The 19,848-nt window shown below is 36.4% G+C and overlaps 1 protein-coding gene across 1 annotated transcript; it reads left to right on the top strand.

The window, feature by feature from the left end:
- Positions 1–1,090: 1,090 nt before the first annotated feature.
- Positions 1,091–14,116, top strand: LOC121414539 (protein TFG-like). The gene is given in 9 exon segments (XM_041607748.1): positions 1,091–1,170; positions 4,065–4,287; positions 4,835–4,918; positions 5,451–5,624; positions 8,119–8,247; positions 8,579–8,667; positions 8,670–8,805; positions 11,140–11,214; positions 13,034–14,116. Coding segments are annotated over 8 exon segments (1,248 nt in total). The 5' UTR covers positions 1,091–1,170; positions 4,065–4,085; the 3' UTR covers positions 13,393–14,116.
- Positions 14,117–19,848: the final 5,732 nt, after the last annotated feature.

The raw sequence follows: 19,848 nt of genomic DNA, 5'->3' as shown, positions 1-19,848 counted from the left end.
GTGCAGTGAATGGTAGGTCAATGGTGTACAGGGAATGGTAGGTCAATGGTGTATGGTGAAGGCCAATGGTGCGTGGTGAATGGTAGGTCAATGGTGCATGGTGAATGGTAGGTCAATGGTGTGTGGTGTATGGTAGGTCAATGGTGTGAGGTGTATGGTAGGTCAATGGTGTATTGTGAATGGTAGGTCAATGGTGCATTATGAATGGTAGGCCAATGGTGCGTGGTGAATGGTAGGTGAATGGTAGGTCAATGGTGTGTGGTGTATGGTAGGTGAATGGTAGGTCAATGGTGTGAGGTGTATGGTAGGTCAATGGTGTATTGTGAATGGTAGGTCAATGGTGCATTATGAATGGTAGGCCAATGGTGCGTGGTGAATGGTAGGTGAATGGTAGGTCAATGGTGTGAGGTGTATGGTAGGTGACCAATGGTGTATTGTGAATGGTAGGCCAATGGTGCGTGGTGAATGATGTGTCAATGGTGAATGGTAGGTCAATGGTGTATGTGTGTGGTAGTCCATTGGTGAATGGTGTGTCAATGGTGAATGGTAGGTCAATGGTAAACCTGTCTATAGTGGCCATATGGTAGGTCAATGGTGAATGGTGTTTGACCAATGGTATTTGAATGGTAAATGGTGCTCATGAATATGGTAATAGTAACGTCCGAATTATTTAAATTAGTTTCAATGGTATACCATTGGTGTTTGAATGGTATACCATTGGTGTATGGCACGTTCTGTTTGAATGGTATTCAAATGGTGTTCCAATGGTATTCCAATGGTGTATGGTGTATGGTATTTCAATGGTATACCATTCAGTTTTTTTTATAAGGGCAGAATTGTGTGACCTTTGACATGCGGAGCTACAGAAAAAAACAACAATATTTTCTTCCCCTATAATTTCCCTTTTCCCCTTCTAAATATCGAACAAGCCCCCCCCCCCCCACCATCGCCATCACCAAATTGCCAATAGACCCTCCCTTGCCCGCTCCCTTGCATCCAAATGAAATTTATAAAAAAAAATCCTTTTTTTTTTGGGGGGGGTCTATTTCTTTTTATATTTTGGTACAAAAGTGTCGGCTACCTTCAATTTCATACACGTAGTTGAATGAGGCTGTTCCCCATCCTTCACTCGGTGATTTGTTTTTCATATTCTGAAGGCTACGGAAGAAGGTGAATATGATGTTTGTTTTGTGATTCTAAAGGGAATATTATACATCTGATAAATTGTTAAATGTGAAGGTTTATTGTATGGCTTTGCGTGTGATAAGTCGATTTTATATTGTTCTTGCAGTGCACGGACAGTCGGCAAACAATAATTGTAGTCCCATCCATAGGGCTGTGTGATGTTAGAATGAATGGGAGCGCAAATTTTAATAGCGCATTAATTGTAGCCAGCCAAAATGGAAATATTTTGGCGAGTTTAGATAAATGATTTTAGATCATGTATTATATTCTCTTACATATGAGTAGTTGATCACCTTACGGTAATTAGGCATGGTAATGTATCTCACTATCTGGATCAGGATCATGACATTCATTGTACAGAAACATTAACAACTTCACAAAAAAAACTAATCTAGGCTTCTAGCCTAAAGAAAAAAGAAAAATGGGAGAAATGAAAGACAAAGTAAAGAAAGGAAGAATAGGAAGAAAGAAAGGAAGGAATAAAAAAGCAAAAGAAAGGAAAAATGAATTAAAAAAGAAGAAGGGAAGTAAAAATGAAAGAAAGAAATTAAGGACGATTAAAGGATGCAAGTTAGAAAGAAAGAAGGAAGGAAAGTAAAACAAAAGAGAAGGAAGGAAAGCAAGAATTTAAAAAGGCAAGGAGATAAGGAAGGATGAAGAAAGGATGAAAGAAAGATGGAAAGAAAGAAAGGAATGAAGAATTAAGTAAGAAAAGAAAGTAAAAAAAAACAGGAGAGAAAGGACAAAGGAAGAAAGAATGTAATGAGAAGAAAGAAGGACTTGGGGAAAGAAATAATGAAAGGAAGGAAATAATGAAAGAATAAATGAAAGGGAAAGAAAGGGAGAATGAGTGAAAAGGAAGGAAATTAGGAATGAAATAAGAAAAAGAAAGAAGGGAGGAAGAAGGAAAGAAAGAAAGAAAGAAAGAAAAAAAGAAAGAAAGAGGAAAGAAAGAGAGAAAGAAAATATTAAAGGGACAAATTGATGAAAGGAAGGAAAGAAAGATGGAGAAAAAGAAAGAACTAGAAAGAAAGGATGAAAGAAACAACGAAAGATGGAAAAAGAAAAAAAGTGGAAGAAAGCTAAATCTAAAACAAAGAAAATCACTCATCTTAAATTTTTCTTATATTTATTCTCAATGAAATATTCTGAAAATATATCTTGAAAATGGTTAGAAAATTGACATGTTTTAGAAATTTCAAATATTTTCAGACATATGTGACATACCGTGCATGTATTTATCTTCCCAAAGCCCACCACACAAGTCTGCGTCATCATTTGTAACAAGACTAAAAACAACTGCTGAAACTACTTCTTTTAAAAGCTCAATATTAATAACTTGCTCGGCCGACAACATCACCAAATCAATAATTTGAAAATCTATTAAATTATTACCATATCATGATTTTGCAATAATTTCTGTGGAAAAGTGATTTTTTATGTGAGATTGTTCAGCTCTGATTCATAGTTTGATCGGGGAGTTGTGTGTGCAACAAAGTGTAATTAGGTGGTTTCAAACCACCTCAATCATAAGAATCCCCGTTAAATTATGAGAAATTTTTTAGGCTAAAAAATACCCATTAATTATTCCTGCATTCACATCTCCCTGAAATATACCCTTCGGGATAAATTCCTAAAGTTAGGAGCATCCACAGTATGGTCTGATAAGCAGGCAAGGCGAGAGATTCAAAACCACTAGCTCAGCAGCCACCCACGGGCGCCCGTGCCCAACTACACGCTTGGCTTAAAGTTCCTGTAAATTGCTTTCACATTGCCAAACCACCTGTGACCTTGGAAAGATCCCCGCGAAAGTTCTCATAATTTTGCCAAGTACCTACTATTTAGTGGGTATTTTCTTTCGGGGATATTACGCGTAATTTGCTTTCACATTTCCAATATTACCTGGTATTTTTTGATCTGGTAAATTTCCCGATCAGAAAATACCTGGAACTGACGAACTTCGAGGCAGTCTGAAACCACCTATTGAGAACTTGCCAATCCCCCCAAGCCTGCCATGCCATGCTTATGTCACACCTTACCATTCCATTGTGACAGTTTAGCATAAAACTCTAATCTGTAGCCTCAAACTTCTCGACCATAAGCAAGTAACAGCAGAAATGAGTGTTCCAAAACCTAAGGCTTTATCTTCCACTCTATAGAAATTCTATACCTCTGCATCACTCTATATTTTTTATATCCTAGGATTCTTGCCAATTTGAGGATTGGCAAGTATACCATAAGACATTGTACAATTGCTTTCAGTTACAGTTTTCTGGGGGTATTATTTAAATAATTGTTCGATACGAAGAAAGGGGAAAAGATTTTGACAACAAAAATTTATCGAAATTGCTGCCTTGTCTACAAAATAACATAATTTACTTTCAGATAAGGGAAATCAACCAAAAGGAAATAAATAGAATAGAATTTCAAATTAATCCTATACATGAAATTGTTCTTAGTCCACTCTAAAAGAATTGTATACCTCTTGCACTCTATATTTTTTAAAATATCCTCGGTAGAATTCTTGCCAATTTGAAGATTGGTGAGTATATTACTTTCAGTTTTAGTTGTTCGGGGTGTATTTAAGTGTTTGAAATTGAAATAAAGAAAGGGGAAAATAGGTTTAATCACATTTTGACAACAAAATTTTATTAAAATTGCTGCTTTGCAATGCTAAAACTATCTTTCAAGTAAGGAAAAAAAATCAACCAAAGGAAATATCTACCAAAGGAAATATTTAGTGTAGAGTAATGAACTAACCCTTTTTATAAAATTGTTGCAAGTTGAGAGGGGGCCTACGGCAGATTTCTATGGCGTGTGCAGCCCAAACAACGATGGTCTATTCCTTTTTACCCTGCCTATTATTACCTTAACAATAGGTAGGGAGCTGAATAAAGACAATGGAAGGGCCTAGTGGCAGCTTCCCGCAGATCGACCTGAGCAACAAACTCATCATCAAAGCCCAGCTTGGGGACGACATCAGGAGGATACCCATTCACAATGAGGACATCACCTACGATGAACTGGTCCTGATGATGCAGAGGGTCTACCGGGGCAAGCTCAATCCAAGCGACGAGGTCGTCATTAAATATAAAGATGAAGGTATGTAGGCATCGTGGGTTAGGGTATGGAAAATGATTTTGCGTTTACCGGTAAATGAAAATTGAAAAACTGTTCGGTTCTTTACTTTTCATGTGAAAATTAATTGAATTTACTTCTACGGAATAGACTTCATGTTTTCATCTTGTGCATTTCCTATGACAAAACAGAATTTCCAGTTTAGACCAAAACTGCAATACAGGTTTTCAGAAATGAAAAAGACCATATTTTCAAATGGAAAATCACTGTCAACACGGGTTATCCAGGATGCCAGGATGAGAAAAGAATTAACTTCTTTTATTTTTTTTAGAGGGAGTAAATATAGTTGTTTTTACTTCTAATTTTTTTTAGGGGATGATAAGATACCGTTGATCAATACCGCCAAACAAGATCAATCAGCTTTCTTTTTCCCACAATTTATGAAATTAGGGTTCCAACCCTATCAAAATCAAAGTTCTTTAGACAAGCCTTTGAATTGTGTGTTATAAATAAATACCTTTCTTGAACTTATCATTTGGATAAATTTAAATGAATTTTTTTTCTTTTACAGATGGTGATCTGATAACAATTTTCGATAGTACCGATCTTTCATTTGCAATCCAGTGCAGTAGGATTTTAAAAATCACATTATTTGGTAAGTTCATTAAATCCACTTTGATCTACGATGCATATAAAACCTTTGGGATAATTTTGATCCTCTTGCTTTGGAGATATTTCTTTCCAATGTGGCAGTGCCTATTGTAAGCCCAAATTTTTGCTCGTTATTTGATAAGAAAGTAAGCTCCTTTTCTGCTGAACTAGTTTTTAAGGTCGAAATTGGAATGATTCTTCTTTTGGCATTTCTTTTAATTATGCAATTTTGAATAAAGTATCGTTACTGGTTATCACAGCTTTAGTTATCTGTTTAAGAAACATGTTATCTAAAAGCACAGCTATTTTTTTTTTCAGAAAAATTGAAGGACGCTAATTGAAATGTTTGCTTAATGAACAATAATTATACCAAAATTGAAAATTTAAAATAATGAGAATATAATAAATAAAATGAAGACCTAATTGATAATAAAATTCTATTTTTTAATTTGGTATATGAAAGAGATGTCATTTTAATAAAAATATTTTTGATAAAAAATAACTGTTGGTGTGGACTTGACCGTTTAATTTTTCAGTCAATGGTCAGCCAAGACCGATCGAGAGTGACCAAGTCAAGAATCTCAGGCGAGAGCTGCAGTCCATTCGCAACCAAGTCAACTTTCTCCTGGACTCCCTGGAGCCTCGGTTACCCATCGAGAAACCCGAAGGTACTTGTAAGCCCTCTGTGCGATCAAAGAAAAAACCAAAAGGTATAAGTTAGTGGTCTTGGAAATAAGACTGCCACCATTATAAACTGAAGCTAGCAGCATGAAAACTAAACCACTTTCATCTGGCAAGTATGGGTGCTTTAAAGATCTCTTGGGCAGAAAAAAATGAAAATGTTCTCCTTGACCTTTTGTTAAATTATTGTCATTTTCAAATAAAAATTGCTTTCAAGGAGGAAGAGATATATTATATTCCTCCATCTGGCAAATATGGGTGCTTTAAAGGTCTCCTTGGTGGAAAAATTGGATGTACTCTTTCGGGCCACAGCTTTAAGGGCACCGCAGTTTTAGTGAAAACCAAGTTTCCTGAAGGTCAAGGGCTATTTCCCCTCATCTGGAAAGTATGGGTGCTTTTAAATAAATCTTTGGCAGAAAAGATGTTGTTTTTTTCCCTACAATTTAGTAGGTAACATCCAATTTTCTTTAGTGAAGAAAGCTTTCTTGAAGGTAAAGGGTTATTTCCTTCAATCTCGCAAGTATGGATGCTGTCAAGATCTCTCTTGGAGGGAAACTTGAAGATTCTTGCCAATTTTCTAGCTTGACCCATTTTCATGGTGGTCGCTATTTCATGGCACTACTAAGTGGTCTTAAAGCCAAATATGAAGCAAACATCGATGAAATAACAATCTGACATTTGTGACAAATATTTCAAATCAAATATAAGAATGTTTGATGTGAATTATGCAAATAAAACAAGATTAGAGGTGGAAATGAGTGCAAGAGCAATTCCTCTTTGCAAGGAGTTTAGTTTGGAAACACTTTTCATTTGAAATAAGCGTTGGATAGAAGCAGTGTCTTTCATGATGAGTGGTAGTCAGAAATTTTCTGTGCCAGTTGGGCCTGACCACTGCTATAACACTGGTTCTTACAACCTGCAGTTTTAAAGAGCATTGCCTTTTTCTTGATTAAGGAAAAGGTTTGAAGGTGGAGGGATGTTTCAGAAGAAAATATTATAGGTCTGGCCCCCACCCCTTCTTGAATATATGAAAGTCTGGATGAAGATTTCTTCCTCCCAGATCAGCTAATTTCGTCCCACTGGATTGGGATGAGCGGAATACAAGATCCTGCTAAAAGTTATAAATGTATTTATCAAATCAGTTTGACCATATTTCATCATTCAAATGGGCAAAAATATAGTTTAATAACATTAACATTTATAACCTGCCTTGTAACTGGTTGCCTATTTAATGGTGCAATATGTATATATTATTGTGCTGATAAGTTGTATCTTGGTGAGCGCTATGCCAAAGAATTCCGTTCATTTTGATAATTCTGAAATCATTTAGCTTAACCGCAAAATGCAACGTGATTTCTTGAGAGTGGTATGAACCAGGCCCGAAAAAGCAAAAGTTATGTTTATCATCAGTAACTCATTTGCATGAAGTTGAAAGCATGATCAAACCTGCATGAAAGATTATATTTATGCTGAATACGCTTTATTGCCAAATACCAGTTTTTCGCTGAATTGGTATTATCAGTGAAAAAACATCAGAAGCTCTATATACTCCTGTATTAGATAATGATCAAATTTTAAAAAGAAGAGATAATCTGTATGTATCTAGGAATTGTCTTTTTATTAGTTAATTTCATGAGACTTTCTATTTCTTTGCTTTATTAATTTTGTATATTTGTGTGCATTTTATTACTCAAAACAAGTGTTCAGATATTTTCTGAATAAAATGAAATTGTTCTTGTAAGAATATTAAAATCTCAAGAAATAGATCAACAAAATTTGAATTATATTTGTAAATTTGTATAGAATTTGGAATAATAATGAGAGAATAATGAGCATTTGAATTTTTAGACCACTAAATGCCATGGAAATCCTCCCATTGGCAACATGATCAAGATGTGCGATGATGTCACACATGAACTACTTTTCTGCGCAAATCCTTCACTCGAGTCAAGGGACTGGATGTACAGCTTGTAATTCCTTTTGTACTGAAGGCCCTCTGTTGAAACAGCAAGTTTTATTTGTGCTAGTCTTTGCATGGAGACCCACTTGTTGATCAATGTTTCATTCACGGTCTGTGCCAGAAGATTCCACATGAACAACTTCTTCATCGCTTCTGTATAATTTCACTATAAATTAGCGAGTTTTCGCAGTCACTATCCAGACTTTTTCTGGAACGTTGAGAATCTATTGGAGATGTTTGATCACAGTGAACTGCTTAGAGGTCATTACCAAAAATTGGTAAGCCGAGACGGCAGATATTCCTAAGATTCAGAGCTGATCAAAAATTGCAGATATTTTCCAAACGTGTTCAGAATCGAGGAAGACTTTGCTGTTCTGACTCACCGATTTTCGACAAAGGCTGCTTTGTTATGAAGTGAAGGGCTTTTGACAATAGATTCCCAATGTTCCAAAAAGTGTCTGCGTAGCAGTTGCAAAAACTCCCCCGTGACTCATTATCAAGTCTATCCTTAAATCAGAAGATAATAATTCTTTCATACACTATGATTTGAATTGAATTGATAGAGAATGCTGCGGAGGAGCAAGTTGAAGCCAAGCCTGCCGTTAGCACAGCCCAAACTGCCATGTTTGATCCATACAAACAACCAGCTCCGAACGCAGCCGTCATGAACAGCTTCGGTATTGACAAAGATGGTAGGTGACAAGAGGAAAAGAATAGAGTGTAATGAGTTGAAAATTTGTATGGTGTAATATTTTGCTATACCCTATTAATTGATTTTGGAAAGTCATGTTGGAATGCTCCACAAGGAGTGGAGAAATGCATCCATTTTCAAGCCAGGATTCAATGACTGGGGTAATAATATGATAATTACAAAAATTATGTAAAGTGCATAGAGTGGTCATTCCAATATGCTGTATATAAATGCAATGTATTATATTATTATCATGTGAAAGACTTTTCTTGACCTTGACTCAAGGTCCACTGACCAGGCACAAAACTTTCACTTCATGGTTGATTTTATAGAAGCAACAGAAAGGCCGGCCTCACCTGCTGACAGCGTTTCAAGTCGGAGCTCCAATGTCAGTCAACAGCAGCAGCAGCAACAGAGGCAACAACCCCTGCCAACCAGCCGGGTGCACCCCACCCCCAACCTGGGGTCACGCAGGGTATGTCACCGGTTCACTCGCCCCGCCCTGGCCCCCAGCAGCCCGGCATGCCGCAGTCTCAGCAGCAGCAACAGGCTTATGCTCGTAAGTGATGTGAAATAATCTGTATTTACAGTGGCGTGTGTTTTGTTTTGTTTTTGTTTTTTGCTGTGCCAATTCCCAATGCTTGCGGTTTGCAAAAGACAATTACTTCACAGGACCTGAAGTATTTAGAATGATCATGACTGCATGAAGGTACAATAATTCGATTCTGAATAGAATGCCAAGCCAAACTGACATTTTTTAATTACATTCATTGGAAATATGTTGATTCAAGGAGTTGTAATTGATACCATCCCATTTTTCATGTTTCTTTTTTTGTAGCAAGTATGTACTAGGCATGTAGTTGCAATTAATATGAATAACCATTAAAAAAAATTATCATTACTCATATTTTAAGCATGCGGTTTAGTTGTAAGTAGCATTAATAACATTGAAAGATATCATTTTAAAATGCATGTTGTATTTTTTTCATTTGGTTTTTGTGTGGTTGTTTGCTGGAAGTGTGTTTGCAATGCCGTTTAAATATTGGTATGAATAACTTTTCAATATACTCTCTTTCCTATCTCTAGAAATTGCATGTAGTTTCCACCAGCTGTGTGCATGCATGTTTCATTGTCTTTTCTTTCATATTTTACCATTGATATATTATGGTTCTTAATGCTTTCTGTGCAATGTTCTTAACAATTCGGACAAAATTCAAAATATTAAATTGGAAAGTAGACGAAATCATGGAGTGAAATAGAATAGAATTAAGACATGAAAATTGAATAAACATGAAATACAATTCAATACACTGAGAGCACATTCAAAATTTAAGAACAAAATTATGCCTTTTCCAGCAAAATCAAGATGAATTCTCATTTCTGAATATACTGTAACTTCCAATTTTATTCTTTGTTGATGCATTTGAAATCTGTATGAAACATTAGTGAGTATATTGATTTTGAATAAAAGTCTAGTATAATTTTCCATAAAAAAGATCTCTCCAAATATCTGAACCTGGCTAATATTTATTCAACCCAATTTATATGCTTGATTCAGTATAATTTTGTTTTATGATATATAAAGGTCAAGTCCACCACACAAAAATGTTGATTTGAATAAATAGACAAATATCAAACTAGCAAAATGCTGAAAATTTCATCAAAATTGGATGTAAAATAAGAAAGTTATGACATTTTAAAGTTTTGCTTACTTTAAAAAAAACCCAGTGATATGCACAACTCAAATGAGACAGTCGATGATGTCCCTCACTCACTATTTCTTTTGTTTGTTATTGTTTGAATTATACAATATTTCATTTTTTTTATAGATTTGACAATAAGGACCAACTTGACTGAATCATATAGCTTATTCCATATTGCTCATTCCACATGTTCAGGGAGGAATTAATCGTTGTTTCACTTCACAATTAGGAGAAAAATAGGACATTCCCTATTTTATGTAATAAAATACGATAGAAATAGTGAGTGGATGACGTCATCAGTCTCCTCATTTGCATACCAAACAGGGTGTGCATATAACTGTTTTGTCAAATTAAGCAAAACTTTTAAATGGCATAACTTTCTTATTTTACATCCGATTTTGATGAAATTTTCAGCATAATGCTTCCTTGATTATTGTCTATTTATTCAAATCAACATTTTTCTGGGGTGGACTTGACCATTAAGAATTATATTTGCATGAAAGTGTCTGATCCGGATATGGCTATGGCTGGAAATGTAGGAAAAGAGTCATATTCAATATTTGAACAAAAAACAAAATATGAACATACTAAACTCTTCCTTGACACAAAAATTTGAGTAATTTTCCAAGACAATATGTGAAAGAAAAATTAACTTTTTGAGACCAAAATGCAAATGATGTATATATATATATATTCTAGAATGAATATCATAATAAAAGAATCAGGTTTGTGTATGTATGAAAATTTTCAAAGCCATTTTGAGTAATTTTGGCACTTTATGATCGATAAGCTTGAAAACATTGTGAGATACGTTTGAAAATGATTTCTAAAATGATTCAACATGTTTCTAACACAATTTGAATTGATAGAAAATGTTTGTACATAAAAATCTTTATCAAATATGTTGGAGACTGGAATTGCATTTTCCATTGACATCTGCCTGCTTCGAGCATAGCCTCCAATGGGTTTAGGTAAAAAATGTTTATCATAACCCAGATTTTGAGCCGAAGTTAAGTAATCATTTGTTACTCAAATGTTTTGGTATGATTAACCACCCACAGAAGGGTCAAGTCTACATGAAATTAACAAGAATAAAAAAAAGAAAATATCTCTTCAAAATGTCTGCTCTTGCAGTTTTTGAAAACCATGCATGTTGCTTCCATTATGTTTGTGTTTTCATCCTCTCCTAGCTCGTCCTTCAAGCCAACCCACCACCCTGGGGCTCTATGGCGCTCCTACTCCTACTTCATTGGGATATCAGCCAGGTATAATGTCTGGGCGGGGTAAGGGTGGGGTGGGACAGATCAGGGGTGGGGTAGGTCAGGAATGGGCAGGACAGAAGTGAGATAAGGCAGTGCATGTTTTGGATGGGCCAGGGATGGGGTGGGGCAGGGATGGGGTGAGGCAGGGTTGGTGTGGGGCAGGGATGGGGTGGGGCAGGGTTGGAGTGGGGCAGGGATGGGGTGGGGAAGGGTTGGGGTGGGGAAGGGTTGGAATGGGACAGGTCAGAATGGGATCGAGGCAGGGCAAGGTTAGGGTGAGGTGGGATCATATACAAAGTTTTTATCGCCCTAGAAGAAGATCATGTTGCAATTAATGAAATGATGCTAGAAAACGATTTTGAAAATTGCCAGAGGGGAGGGGACCAAAGCATGCTTTGCCCCTTGGATTTAAAATTACAAGGATGGGTGGGGTTAAGAAGTGGTATATATGCTTGCCCCTGGGTTTTACACATCAGGAAGGATGGGGTCAAGAAGTGGTATATATGCTTAATTGCTCCTGTAAATATATGGAATGATGGGTCAAGAACTAATATATGCTTGCCCCTGGGTTTTACACTTAAGGAAGGATGGGTTCAAGAAGTGGTATATGCTTGCCCCTGGGTTTTACACATAAGGAAGGATGGGGTCAAGAAGTGGTTTGGGATAACAAATGATAGGAGGAACAAGTGGGAATTGGAAATGGAAACTTGGAAAAAAAGGGGAAAAGAAAGGGAGGAATGTGTTTATTTATTTTCTCTTCTATTTAAAAAAAAAATGCTTTTCTTTTGTTTGATGTATTGCATCCAAAGCATTTCTTACATGAACATATAAAAAAAATTTGCATGACACCGTTTTGCTTCTTGCAAAATTATCAATTTTGTTAATGTTTACTTGTTACAGATTATTAATCTGGGGCCCGTTTCATAAAGCTGTTCGTAAGTTACGCACGACTTTACGCATGACAGGTGACCCTTTCTTGTGCTATATGACGTATCCTCTATATGTAGCTGACTTATTTATAAGAACATTTTCCATTTGTGCGTAACTTTACGAACAGCTTTATGAAACACCACCCTGTGTTGCTTATAATTCCTTGTCATTGAGAGTTGTTTTCTTTCAACTTTCTTCTTCAGATGTAGGCTTTGTATTTTCTATTTTTTCGAGATGCAAATCCAGCTCACAAAACACACATACCAGTTTGTACAATCGATTTCATTGAGAGGTTCCCTGTCAAATTCATCAAAAATTCAAATTTGATAAAAGTGTTCAAAGATAAAAAATTGAAAATTTGAAGGTTGGTTTGTTTAAACATTCCTAGAAATGTTGATGTAATAGTGCTTACATATAATCTGGGCCTTGAAACACAAAGCTAAGCAATTAATAGTAAGACTGATATTTATGAAGAATCAGTCGTAGAAGTCAGCCCAATGATCATTGGGCAGGGGTTTCCGGGGGTGTTCAGCACCCCCCAAGATTTTCTTAGAGGGTGCTGTGTGTGTGTCATTCTCCTAATAGGCAGCACCCCCTGGAATTCTCGTAGTCATGGAAATATTGAAAAAATTAACCGAAATGACACACTTTTTGTGGTAAAACCATTTTTTATTTTTGCCTGTCAAATTTCTCCGAATCAAAAAGACCTTCATTTTCTAGTGAAACCTTTTTTTTTGAATTTGCTTCAGCACCCATAGTGAAAAAGAAATCGTTCTCAGGACCGTGCCCATGATCAGTTGCTAACATTTGTTACTGGACCTGGCTTTAGAAAAAAGGGATTTTGCGAAGGAAGTAGTGGTTTGTAATTTGCATATTGTGTTTTGTTTTTCAGGCAACATGCCACAACCTCAGCAACAACAACAGCAACAACCAGCTGTTTCTCAAGGCTACAACCAGCCGCAAGCCCCGTACAGTGGTCAACAAGAACAACCACAACCACAGCAGCCGCAGGGATTCCCACAACAGCAGCAACAAGGATACCCACCGCAACCACAACAGTCGGGGTACAATCCCCAGCAACAACAGCAACAACCAGCTGCCTACAGCGCGTACCAGCAGCAACCCGGACAACAACCTGGCGGGCAACAACCCTACCCAACACCAGCAGGGGGCCCGGGCAACCCCTACGCTAGGAACACCCCTTATGGCAGGCCCGGGGCGTACCAGCAGCCGGGATTGGGGTATAAATGAGTGTCATGCCTGAGGGAAGGTCCTAATAGAAACATGGAAAGAAGCTGAGAAGCATTTTATTGTATGTTTTTGTATTTTGGTTATTTTATCAAAATTCCAATGGTATTTTAGGGTATTTCTGATCTCATTGATAGTTGACTAAAGATCTAGAATTGTTAAAAAAAAGAAACATATATGACATACAGTCAGACCTTTACAAATTCAAACTTTTGATCCAAAGGCAAAATGAAAATCAGTAAAAATTATTTACCTTTAACTTTTTGACTGCACACCTAAGTCTTCAGGGATATGACCTGTCTGATCATTGCTGGAAGTGACGTAGCAGCAAAGAGTTGGGTCATAAACTCTTGGAAGTCGTGTCGGCCCCTGTCATGATTCAGCGTAGGTTGGTGCGCCCTTTAATATGTAGGTGTATATTTTTTTTACCGAGTTTCATTTGGCATTTGGATCAACAGTTTACAGTAAATTTGTGGATGTTTCATCAATGCAGTTTAACTCTCATTCAATTGTGACAGTTAGACCTGTCTTTAAAGACTTCTCAAGGGTGACAAACGTGTAATCCAAGCTATGTACAGTTGAAGTTTACATACACCCAGAGAATTCAAAGAAAAGTTGACACTTGCCAAACAAGGTGTCATTTTCTCCCTAAAAATCTTCATATTTTAGACACATTAAATATAAAAACATTTCATAATTGTGCTAGTTACTTCTTAACACAAACATTTCAGATTACACTTTTTGTTCAGTGGTGACATATAATAGAAAATGTAATATAAATCATAGATTTGGCATTTATATATTTCTATGGAATGATGTTTAAAGATATGATAACAAACAATAGAATATGTTTGGCACGAATATCACTTTCTTCTTCAAAGAAAATTCCACCTGAAATATATTTTAATCCCAGTGGCATCCCAAATCATATGAAAGAATTTAACATGCTCTTTCATTTGATACCAAATTTGTCATGGTAGTATTATATTTCTGAAGATATAGTAAATTTTACGATGTTTGGCAAGCAAACAAATTTCAATGAATTCCATGGGTGTATGTAAACTTTTGACCTCAACTGTATGTGGGGAAGTTACAAATTGATGCAGAGGTTCAGGGTTTGTGCCCTGGTCACGACTTTCAAGATGGTGACGTTAAAGGCCGGCCCAGACGTAAATAATCATACCTAACATAATCAGCTGAAATTAATCTATCAGTTGTAAACAGAAATTTGCAATGATTGCAAATATTTTCTTAGAACACTACTTATTCTCATAATGAATGTTTATGAGTGCAATCGACAAAATACTTTATAAGATGGAAAGTGAAACGATCCATTCAACGAGGAATAGCCGAGTTGAATGGATCATTCATTTCATCTTTCAGCAAATGAAGCATTCTGTCCATTGCACGAGTGAAAAGAACATTTATTATGTTTTATATGAATAGATCCTTGTCATTTGACATTTATAAATCTGAATGCAAATGTGCATTCAGTGGGAGCTTGTTCGCATACATTCAGCCGTGTACTGTGTTTTCTTGTGTAGTGAATAATAATTGTAAATTTATATTGCGCAATTTCTATTTGGATATACTCAACTGTGCATTACAATACATAACAGATAAGCAGAAAACAATTATTAACAGGATATGCAAAAATTTTAAAAGTAAATTTAAGTTTGTTAAATTAATCGAAGAAAAATAAGTAAAGATTAATTAATTCTACAAAATACATAACAAAAAACATGAAAAAATGACTTATTTATTTAAAAACTCTCTTGAAAGAGGTGGGATTTCAGTTTGGTTTTGAATAAGTTGACAGAGGATGCATTTCTTATTGAGGAAGGGAGACTGTTCCAGAGTTTGGGTGCAGCACTGATAAAGGCACGGTCACCTAGTGTGATCTTTGTTTTACATGGTGGGAGACTGAGGAGCATTGCGTCATGGGAACTACGAAGCCTGTAAGACTGGGTGGGTGATTTTAATTTAAGGAGTTCTCTGAGATGTGCTGGTGCTGGTGATCTCTGCGAGTGTGCAATAGACAAAATCATATGGATCCAAAATTGCAGAATGAATGAATCCAAAATTCCGTGGGTGATGACGCCATTGTAAAATGGGTTGAGAATGATTGACATCAAACAACCAATCAAATGACAAGGATCTACATGCATCTCAGTGTCATATAAAATGGGTTATTCCCTCCATGCAGGGTGCTACATAAGCACTTGCCCGATTGCCCGGGGCAAGTAAAAGTTAGAGTCGGGCAAGTGTTTTGAAGTCGTGACCAAAGCTACTTGCCCGAATTGGGCAAGCAAAATTCTCACAGTAACGTTAGAATGACCAAAATTAGGGTAGATATGATAGTGACCCTAATTTTAGTCAAGGCAGGCAAGATGAATTCACTTTGGAAAAAGAAATGCGATAACAAGGTAGATCAGTTCGTGTCAAAAGAGAGAAAAAGGTCAATGGTTCATAAAACCGCAAAACTTTCTTTTGAAGAGGTAAAGCTTTTTGGGGGGCAAGTGAAATAGATTTTCGGGCAAGAATATTCTAACTATTTCAAAATTTACTTTCCCGACTGGGCAAGTGCTCCTAAAAAGTTATGTAGCACCCTGCCTCCATGGTTTGTTTCTTTTAATTCGTCAGCATTGTGAGAGAAGAAAAGCCTGCCTGGTCACATGATTTCCAAATTGCTTCTCAAGATTTTTTTTTTCATGTTTCTTTTAGATACCCTTTCTTCTTTCTATTTTGTACAGAAATTTAATGATAAATTCATGATAGTATATTGTTCACTATTTTGTTTGTATAAAATGACCAATCAAGCCAAAATTGGAATTATGTGTTTATATATGAATAAGGGGAATGCTAATGCAATGTATGCCACTGGACCCCGTGACACCAATGTTTGCGATTGATTATAAATATGAAAGATCAATTCTGATTGGTTCCTGGCTAGTGCTCTGAACAAAATGTGCATGCAACAATGATCTTGATTGGTCATTTGTCATTTAGCAATTGATTGCAAACGTTTGTGTTACATAGCCCTGGTCTGTTAGAAATGCAGAAATGTAGCTGTGATTTAGATAATAGAGATGACTATTAGAAGGTTGTATGCGTCCAATTTACATAATTTTATATGAAATGACTACTTTGGTTGTCCCAAATGGATGAAGAGCATGGAAATTTATATGAATAATTCGATATGATGAAGTAAAAATAAATAAAAATTACATGATCATTACTTACTATTATACAACGAATTCAGAGATCAGATTTACTTTGAAGGTTTACATGATAATGATAGTAATTCCGCTTTTATATTGCGCTAAAGACATAGGAATAATGTCTCTCGGATATTTGCAGAAATGTATATTTCCTGGTCAGTGTATTCTTGTTTGCCCACACACATTGCCTGATGATACAGATAATGTAAAAGAGGTTTCTAGAGGAATACTTATCAGGATTTTTCCACATTTTTATCTGACGGATGCTTTCCATTCTATAACCCCTGGTTTTAGTCTTAGCTTTAAAAAAGTGGTTTGTGAACATTACTTGACAATGTTTGACATTTATTGATATCTTGAATTATAGATACAGTGGCGCTAGAAAGTTAGCGAAACCCACCAAAAAAAGGAACTCCTTCATGCTGAGTATTGAATGTAGACAACAATATCTGTACCACAATTTTTGGCAAGCCCAGAGAAAAACACTTTATTTAATGTAATATTTTATCACCTGACTTTCAAGCGTTGTGACCCAGTGGATTAGTCTTCTGACTTTGAAACAGAGGGTCATGGGTTCTTTCCCAGCTATGGCAAAATTTCCTTCAGCAAGATATTCATCCACATTGTGCTGCACTCAACCCAGGTGATATGAATGGGTACCTGGCAAGAATTTATTCTTTAAAATGCCACTGAGCTGTAAAGGCTGTGGGGTTAAAGCCAGGGTAATAATATCCAGGTGCTTTAGAAGCGCATAGGGACGTTATGACATAATGTGATATATACAAGAAATATGTTATTATTATTGATTAAATATCTATATTTAACATGGCAGAACTATTAGATATGTTCATTTTCTGGGGGGGGGTCACAAACTTTTTAGCACCACTGTTTATCATAGATAAACATATATATATTTTTTCAGTTTGAAACATTTATATATCCAGGAGGGGGGGGGGGTCTGAAGAATATAATACCCCAAACATATTATTCTACCATATCATTAATGCTAACTTCCATAAATTACTAACACCCTTCCCCTTTGGTTTTCTTAAGATATGAATTAGTTTACTACAGTACGTACTTATATTATTGTTTTGTAATCAACTTTAAAAGACAGTATATCTTCTTGGCCGAAATTATAGGTTAAATTTTATAAAGCTAAATCAAGGAAGAATTGATTATTTATGCTGTATTGATTATGTTATCGATTCATATATTGCACATATTGCACACAGTAAAATCATTGAAGGTAATGAAAAGTTTTAACTGGATTTACACATCACCCATTGGGTTGTGGCCAGTAAGCCAAGAGTATTCTGAAACTTGTAGTAGGTGAAATGTAGTTTCCACATGGGAGAAGTAATTGCTAAATAGTTTTTCATTTCTATTTTTTTACACAACATATGATATTATAAGCATAAGCATATAGAAACTTATTTTGTGAATTTCTTTCTTACTCAAGTTTTAATTTTTCAGGGTAACATCAATATTTTTTTTTTGCATTCCGTATTCATGTAGGCTACACAATCTATTACTTAATTTGTTAAAATAAAATTTGAGCGAAATCAGCTGCAGCCCTCATTCCACCCCTCCCCTCAAAAAAAATCTTAGAAAGCATCTTGTTTTGGATTAAAGGGGCAAACATAGTCACAGGTACCCAGAATTTTGTTTTTCCTCAGTTCCTATGTTCAAACTGGCTTCAGAGCAGGGGAGTAACAAGTTAGAGGTTTGGGGTTGGGGAGGGGGAAAAGTGGCATGCTACTGACGTGCCACTTTCACTGATAGCAAAAATATAAATTGAAATATAGTTTATTTTTCTGTATTGATTACTCCTAAACAACTCTTCTATGTCATGCCACCCAGAGGAATATAATTCCATTTTTTATTCAGCCAGGTTTACAACCTGTAAATAACATTCTTTATATTTATGCATAAGGGGAATGTCGTTAATTGTAGGGGTTGATCCAGGTTTCACCATAAGGAGGGAAAATATATTGACAACACCCCCCCCCCCTCCTCTGTGGGAAAGAGGGGGCAGGGTCAAAGGTCACCACTGTTTGAAGCACTTCCTGTTGTGACATTTTGTTTCTTCTGATAAGCAAAGAAAGAATAATATCCTCAAAGGGGGGGGGGTGCCCCTTGGCCTTTTGCCCTCCCCCGTTACCATTGCCCCGGTTTGGCACATGAAGAGCATTGCTTAGGTAGAATACAATATTTAGAATACAATGATGATTATTGTGTAGTTATTTCATGAAATAAAATCAAGTGAATGTGCACGGAGCACACAAAACGCAGAGGTATTCGTTTATCTGATTTTAAATGTTAATGTGAATGTGGTCTCTGTGCATGTTATGTGTATCGTGTATCATTCTTAAATAAATAATGGGGAAAATATAGCACCTTTTGTCTCCTTTTTGTGGGTTGTATTTTGGCACACTTGTGTTCAGGAAAACAAGTAAGAATGAATAGAGAGGGAGATAGTGGGTAAAGGGGATGTGGAGAAAAGGGAGAGAAGAGAGGAGAGGGAGGTGGAGAGGGGGAAAGAAAAAGAGGGGGAGAAGATGTAGAGATCAAGGGCCCAGCTGAGGATGGGAGAGAGGGGTAGAGAGGGTTGATAGAAGAGAGAGATGAAAAAGAAGGGAAAGAAAGAGGATATGTCAACAAAGAACACTAAATTACTTTTTCAATTTACATCTCCCTGTAAAACTTGGGTACAGTCCGATACTTGCTGGAAGAGAAAGAGGAGAGGGAGGTGGAGAGGGGGAAAGAAAAAGAGGGGGAGAAGATGTAGAGATCAAGGGCCCAGCTGAGGATGGGAGAGAGGGGTAGAGAGGGTTGATAGAAGAGAGAGATGAAAAGAAGGGAAAGAAAGAGGATATGTCAACAAGGAACACTAAATTACTTTTTTCAATTTACATCTCCCTGTAAAACTTGGGTACAGTCCGATACTTGCTGGAAGAGAAAGAGGAGAGGGAGGTGGAGAGGGGGAAAGAAAAAGAGGGGGAGAAGATGTAGAGATCAAGGGCCCAGCTGAGGATGGGAGAGAGGGATAGAGAGGGTTGATAGAAGAGAGAGATGAAAAAGAAGGGAAAGAAAGAGGATATGTCAACAAAGAACACTAAATTACTTTTTCAATTTACATCTCCCTGTAAAACTTGGGTACAGTCCGATACTTGCTGGAAGAGAAAGAGGAGAGGGAGGTGGAGAGGGGGAAAGAAAAAGAGGGGGAGAAGATGTA

This window comes from Lytechinus variegatus, chromosome 4, assembly GCF_018143015.1.
Source record: "Lytechinus variegatus isolate NC3 chromosome 4, Lvar_3.0, whole genome shotgun sequence".
Taxonomy (NCBI): Eukaryota; Metazoa; Echinodermata; class Echinoidea; order Temnopleuroida; family Toxopneustidae; genus Lytechinus; species Lytechinus variegatus.
This window is presented reverse-complemented; position numbering and strand designations above follow the sequence as displayed.